The sequence below is a fragment of the Octodon degus genome, unplaced genomic scaffold (assembly GCF_000260255.1).
Source record: "Octodon degus isolate 3935 unplaced genomic scaffold, OctDeg1.0 scaffold00135, whole genome shotgun sequence".
Lineage (NCBI taxonomy): Eukaryota > Metazoa > Chordata > Mammalia > Rodentia > Octodontidae > Octodon > Octodon degus.
Genome location: NW_004524711.1, coordinates 1,621,428 through 1,628,640, shown reverse-complemented (window position 1 = coordinate 1,628,640; position 7,213 = coordinate 1,621,428). Strand labels below are relative to the sequence as shown.

The window sequence follows — 7,213 nt, the reverse complement described above, 5'->3', positions numbered from 1 at the left end:
CCTGGAAGAGAAAGTAGGAGGACATAAAATAAGTGAGGAAACTGAGTCATTAGGGACAGAGTGCATGCTTACTTAAGTGAGTTAAACATATACTTACCATGTAATCTACTTAGATAGGCAGCAGGCATCCGAAATAGGTTATAGTAAATCTGCTTTTCCTGCAGCCTTCTCCAACTTACTAAAATACAAACTAATTCTACCACACACTCAACCCTAGAAGAAGTCACCAAATCTTGATTTTTCTCTAGTACACTTCACCGTCTATTAGCAAATATCTACAAACTGTTGTACATCTCACTGCTTCCAGGCTTCCCTAAAGCCTGTTACAAGGGCTTCCTAACTGATCTCCATACTACCTCCCTTGCATCCCCATGGTCGACGCTGAACACAATATTAAAGAAGTTCTTTTAAATCTTCAGTCAATTTATATCAACACTATGTAAAATTCACTGCCTCCAACTGACTGAAGAGTAAAAACCTGAAGTCCTTTCTATGTTCTTCTTGATGCCACATATGTCTGCCTTTTCCCTCTATAATTTCCTTCCCAGTCAACACCCTAAGCCCCTAATTCTCCTACACTGCCTAGGCTGTCCCCTCGTTTCCATCTCAGGGCCTTTGCATATGTTATCCCTTCTGTGTCTGAGGCGCTGCTCTCAAATTCATGTCATCTGTCATGCTCTCACTTATTTTCCTGAAGGAGGGTGCAGTTCATGGTGGCAGAAAACAGCAAAAGCAGCAAAAGCAAAAGGGAGGAGCAGCAGAGAGCAAGACCTTTCCCTCCCTTACACTGTATACCACGTACCCTCCACACGTCAGTGTAGCACTCACATCCACAGTCCTAGCATTGGAACATGAATCAATCAAAACTTCTAGACGCCTGTCCGTGACTGCACAGGCTTTGGGAGCACACCGAGACACAAACCACAACACATCATACTATGAACATACCAATTTCTTTGACAGATATTGAATCAGATTTATTTTTCCAGCTGTCTCACTAGTACAGTGGCCATAAGGCCTCTGTTTTGACAGATGATCAGAAAGTATGCTGAGGGTAGATATACAAGAGAAATTTTCATCTCTTTCTTCCTCCCATTTTACTTTAAATGCTGTATTGTAAAAGTCTAGTTCATAAAGGTAATCAAGTCATGCTGATAACATCACACAACAGGCTTAAAGGCAACAATAAAAATACAGAAATAAACTAAAAGAAAAAGAAAACCGGGACTATGCTGGTGGAATAAAACGATACAATAAGCCTGGAGCATTATACTGCTTATCATTTCAAAGGGTTAATAGACTGTTCAGGCAGCTGCAAGCCTAGGAAACACACATCTTGAAAAAGATGAACCATCAAGACACATACATCAGCAAGGAAAATCTTGCCCAAGGGCTTTGCAAAGGGAATGTCAAGATTTGATTTAGATTTTAATGGGATTATACTGGCCAAGCTAAAAACTGCCTATATTCCCTTGAAAATGGGATTGCCAACTTGGAGTCAAATCTGGTCTTGATTGTTTTTATAAATAAAGCTGTACTGGGATATAGTCATGCTCATTTGTTTATGCATTGCCTCTGGTTGCTTTCATACTACTATGGAAAAGTTCAGTATATGTGACACAAACCATAATGTTGCAAAGCCTAAACTACTGACTATTTAGCTTATATTGAAAAAAAGTGTTATCCTCTTTTCTGGAAAAGTCAAAGTTGTAAGAGATTATTATATTAATCCAGGCAACAAAGAATGGATTGGACATGTTCTGAAAATACTGCTGAGAGGACATGAGGTCTAAGAGATTATAATCTCAATTAGATGCTGTAAAATTAATCCAAGAGTTTTTCTAAATAAGATTTAAATTATTAAATGCCTAACAGTCACATAAAGGCCACTGAAATTCCCACATAAAATATCTAAATTTAAGCAATATACTTGACAAATTCAGAAGTATTTGACCCATCAAGGGTTCATATCTACCAATTCTGATTCTCAGCAATATTAAGGTACCTCCTTCAGTGGCCCAACGTCTAATTTGAGATCTTTAAATTTAACCCATGAATGATTCCAATCCATTAAAGACTACAGGAAGAAAAATCACTAACATCTATAAATAATCTTATATTGAAGTGAAAAATTTCTACATAAGAAAATTAGACTTTAATCATATAAGAAACTACAAGTTTTGTTAGACTATAAGTAGCTTTAAGAATAACTACATAATATGAAACATAATGACAAATTTTTAGTCATCATAACTGAATCTATGCTACAGTTTGATACTGTTTGAACATCTTTCAAAAACACATTATCTCATAAGATAGCATAGTTTATCTTTCTAGAATAATTTCAAAGTTGATCAAAAGGAACAACTTCAAAATAGATTCTCACCAATGTAATAAAGCACCATGCCACAAGACTATGAAAAGTTATTTTTTAAAAAATGTTTAGAATATTACATAAAATTAAGTTATTTTTTTCAACCACTCCTTTACAAGGCCATGAGAAAAACGAAAATTAAAACTATACTGCAAAACCATCTTACTCCACAGAGAGTGGCTATCATTAAGAAATCAATAATAAATCCTAGAGAGACTGTGACTCCTCAAAAATTAAAATAGAAACACCATTATGATGCAACTACACCTTTTCCAGGTTTCTTTTTTTTTTTTAAAGTAAAAGTCATCACATTATAGTGATACGCACATACCCATGTTTACAGCAGCACAACAGATAACTCTTGGAAAGATCCCATACGACCATCCAATGATGAATGGATAAAGAAAATGTAGTATTTATACACAAGGAAGTACTACTGTGCCATAAAGAAAGATAAGCTTGACGTATTCATAATAGGTACACTTTGAGATCATATAATTAACTGAAATAAACAAGTTCAAATATCACATAAATTCTCTTATAAGAAACTCTTAAATGACAAACTCCAAAAAAAAAAAAAAAAAAAGGAGCAAAATATAAGACAGATAATAGGGAGATATTTTTCAGTTAGGAAGAGGATAAGAAATGGAGAGAAGGGAGGAAAAGGAGAAAAAGATTAGGGGCTGGGTAGATGGCTCAGTGGACTAAGCTTCCCTGACAAGCACAAGGACCTGAGTTCAATCTCCAGTTCTGCCAAAAAAAAAAAGAGAGAGGGAGATAGAGGAAGAGAGCGAGAGCGAGAGCGAGAGAGCGAGTGAGAGAGAGATTGAGAGAGAGAGAGGTATAGAAGGACACTCAGCAGTTTGATCCCTGGGCCTGCTGTGCCGGCCCCACCCCAGGGCATGCTGAGAAGGCAATTGAGACTGGGCGTGTGGTGCGCATCTGTAATCTCAGCTCTTGGGAGGCTGTAAACCGGTGATCACTATGAGTCCCATCTAGTAGTGAGACTCTGAACACCCTGTAAACCCTTCCCTAAAAATACAAAAAATAAAAGGAAATAGATAAAAAAAAAAGTTCTGAGGAAAAAAACTGAAATAGCTTTTACAAGTAGGAAAATGGCCAAGAGTTTGAAGGAGTAGGAAAGGATGAGAGGGATGAGGAATGAAAAGAGAACTAACATTTGCTATGTTTATGTACAACTCTCCATGATAAATATAATCATTCTGTACTACACACATGTACTAATAAGTAAATGTTTAAAAGCAATTCAAAGTAAAAATACAATATAAAGTGTTATACTGGATAAATAAGTCTTCATAAAAAAAAAAAACTGCTATGGGGAAAAAATCATAAATCCATAAGAAAAAAACTCATATATTCAACCTGATAAACCTTACGCATGCCTGTAATCCCAGCACTCAGGAGGCTGAGGCAGTAGGATCATGGTGAGTTTAAGGCCAGCTTGAGCTACATAAGCAAGTTCAGCAAGTTCAAGTCCAACCTGTACTACATAGTGAGACCCTGCCTCAAAAAAAAAAAACAGAAATCTTACAAAAGCTAAAGAAAATATAAAACAAACTGAGGCTTCCAAACAATAGATCTATTATAATTTAAAATGTTCCTTAATTTTAAAATGTTAATGCCCCATGAATCCAAACGTGTAGAACTATGTACAAATAACCAAGAATTACTTTCAAAAGCAAACCTCACTAATACCTACTTAGGCAAAGTCTTCAATTCTGAAACTGTTCAGAAACCTATATAACTTTCTAACTCTCTAAGTGCTTATCATAACAAAACAGGAACGTAAGTAAACATGCTACCATTTCTCCTGGCAAAACAGAGTACACTGAGCAAGGCAGCAACTAGGGAGGAAGGCCAGTTCACTATTCCAGCACCTACCTAATCAGTCATGAAGGGCAGGAAAGCACAGAGGCTTGAGCCCCAAGTTCCATATCCTGATGTACTTCAGGGTTCCCACTCAGTTCTCCCAAATTATCCCACAGGCATAGACATAGAGATAATAGGTTAAAACCATCTAGCTTATTTTATATTTTGTTTCATTTTAATGTTCATACTCTCAGATGAAAAGATGTGTCACATCTCAGAAGCACAGCACAGTGCAAGGATGAAAGATTACTTACTCAGTGTCAATGTCCAGTTCTTTCCCAAAGAAGGCTGCCATTAATGGAGCCCTTTCTGTGTGAGTGAGGCTCCTAAAGACAGCGCTGAAATGAAGCTTCTCTGGCCTTTTACAGATAGAAGCAGAAAGCAAGAACCAAAGAAAAAAGAAAGGCATCTGGGCAGGATCTCATATAGGGGAAAGGGGAAGAACGGGATGGTCAGAAGGGTCTGTTAAATGACAGAACTGGGCACTAATTTCAATGATGATAAAGAAGTACACGGAGGACAAAAGCCAGATCATTCACTCCTTAAAGCAATGCATCTCGACTTTGGCCAAATAGGCTCTCTTTTCTTCTGTAAGCACACATCCCAGGAGGCTTGGGGTTTGTCCTTTACTTTTGTATACCGATCTCATGCAGACCTCTGGCCCACAGATCCCAGAGAAATACGTTCTCTAGATCACTATGCTGTACAGTTCTACTACACACTACTGTACTGTTAATAGGTTCTTCACACCTTTTTGCTTATTACATAGAAATAGACCTTTTGTCGTCTCAAAAGGATTACTGTATATATGGTGCTATTAAAAGGGACCCAAATCACCATAGTGCAAAAGGGGAAACTTAAGATGATTATGACAGAATCGTCTTAACCAAAAAGGTCATCTTTTTTTTTTTTCTGTATTTTTTCATAAGATCTACAGGGTATACAGGGTCTCACTACAGAGACTGGACTCGTAGTGATCTGCCTATGTTCAGCCTCTCAAGGAGCTGGGATTACAGATGTACGCCACCACGCCCAGTCTCAATCCCAACTCAGCAAACCCTAGGGGCGGGGCCAGCAGGGCACACCAGGGATAGAATCACAGCCTCCTTGGCTGCCTATGCAGGTGCTTTTATCTGCTGAGTTATTTGATCGGCCTTCAACTTTCCAGAGGTAGAAACTAAGCTTAACCTACAGAAGTTTCAGATTTATATAGCCTACTGCAATGTACTTAGCCTCTTTAAGCTTTTGTCATCATCCACAACTGCAGCCATAACAAATCCCCACAACTCTACTGTAGAATTTTATCTCAGTGTCCACCTTGTAGCTGTGAAAATGCTGTATTCATCTGTACTGTTCATCAAAATACAACTCCTCAAAATCAGAGATTAGAATAAAAAGACACAAAAATACTATTTTTCTAAGGTGCATTTAAGTGAAAATATTATATATAATATATCCCTCACTTCTTCAACAAATTTTCTTTATCAGATTATCCTTGTTTCCTGGTTATGAAACAAACTGAAATAAAACCCAAGCATAATGAACATTGTACATAATATTAAAAATTTACCCAATAAAAGACAAAACATACTAAAAGGTTGTTTAGATAGTATCATAAAAGTATGGAGAGCAAAGTTAGGCAAAAATATTGTAGGTAGTCAAACAGGGCTGGGCCCTGGAGAGGTCAATGCAGAAGACAACTGTGGCTGGAGGTGCATTCGCTGAAGACCTGGCTTCAATAAAAAGGAACTACTCCCCCAAATAATTACCCTAGGAATAAACAGCAGTGATTGATAGTCTAAGTGGGCATCAATCACCTTTCCGTGGAGAATAAAGCCTCCTAAATCTACCCCTTCCAGGCAAATCCTTGCCGACCCATGTGCACTTCCCCATTTGAGTACCAGTGAATCAATACTACGCTAGTAAGTACATTTGTGGTACACTTATTGGTTGACTATAGTTTTGTCCCATCTCACACCCATCCTATGATTTGCTGTTGGATCAGTATTACTTAAGCAACTATATTTGTATACTTTCATTGATTGAGAAAGGTTCTGTCCCACCTGGTGGCTTTGCTCAATAAAATACCCTAGAGATGCAGGGCCCGTGGGCAATCCACTTTCTGGGCACCCTTCTGTCCCTCTCAGACAGAAGCTTTCTTTCAGTAAATTTTTTTCTACTCTAACATTATCTCTAAAATTCACTTCTTTTTTTTTTCACTTCCTCATTTTGCTGAACATAAACTCAATATTTTAGACATCTAGCAGGTTTGGAGTTTCATTCCTCTATGTCAAAGTCATCATGAATATATGAAAAAAATGACAGAATATTTAATTATTTGCACATAAAAGCTTAAAGAATCAATCAGCTATGGTCTGAAGATTTTTTAACACTGTCAGAAATTGAGGACCCAAGGAATTTATGTAACCTACTTTCAGATGTTACCATATAACAAATTCAAAATTTTAAAAATTTAAATGTCTATTAATTTATTCTAAAATGACATTACCATTAAGTGCATGTTTATTAAAATAATTAATTTACATAACAACTTTAGTGAGAATAGTACTGTTCTGTATTTTTATAATTTTCTTTTAAAGTCTATAAGACAAAAAAAGACAGCTGAGATTCAAAACCTTCCACTACTTTTTAATGTTTTGTGTAAACTCTAGAAATCTCTACTATTACTCATAAGAATATAAGTTTTTTAAATAAATGTTGATATACTGTTACAAGTAACTTCTATCTCAGACTATTTAAAATCCAACAAGAGCTAGGGATACAGCTCAGTGGCACAGCATCTGCCTGGCAAGTGCAAGGCCTTGAGTTTGATTCCTGGTACCAAAAAAACAAAATATACCATCAGCCAAATGAGATCCTTGGGGCCGGGGAGATGGCTCAGTGGAATAAGCGCTTCCCTGGCAAGTGCAACGGCCTGAGTTCAATCAC

General features: G+C 37.0%; 1 protein-coding gene across 1 annotated transcript in view; it reads right to left on the bottom strand.

Moving 5' to 3' along the window:
* The window catches only part of LOC101590255 (PHD finger protein 14), a 181,566-nt gene that overhangs the window by 127,661 nt on the left and 46,692 nt on the right, over positions 1 to 7,213 (bottom strand). The window contains exon 7 of the mRNA XM_023701404.1: positions 787 to 936. Coding sequence (XP_023557172.1) covers positions 787 to 936 — 150 coding nt within the window. The remainder of the gene's footprint in view (positions 1 to 786; positions 937 to 7,213) is intronic.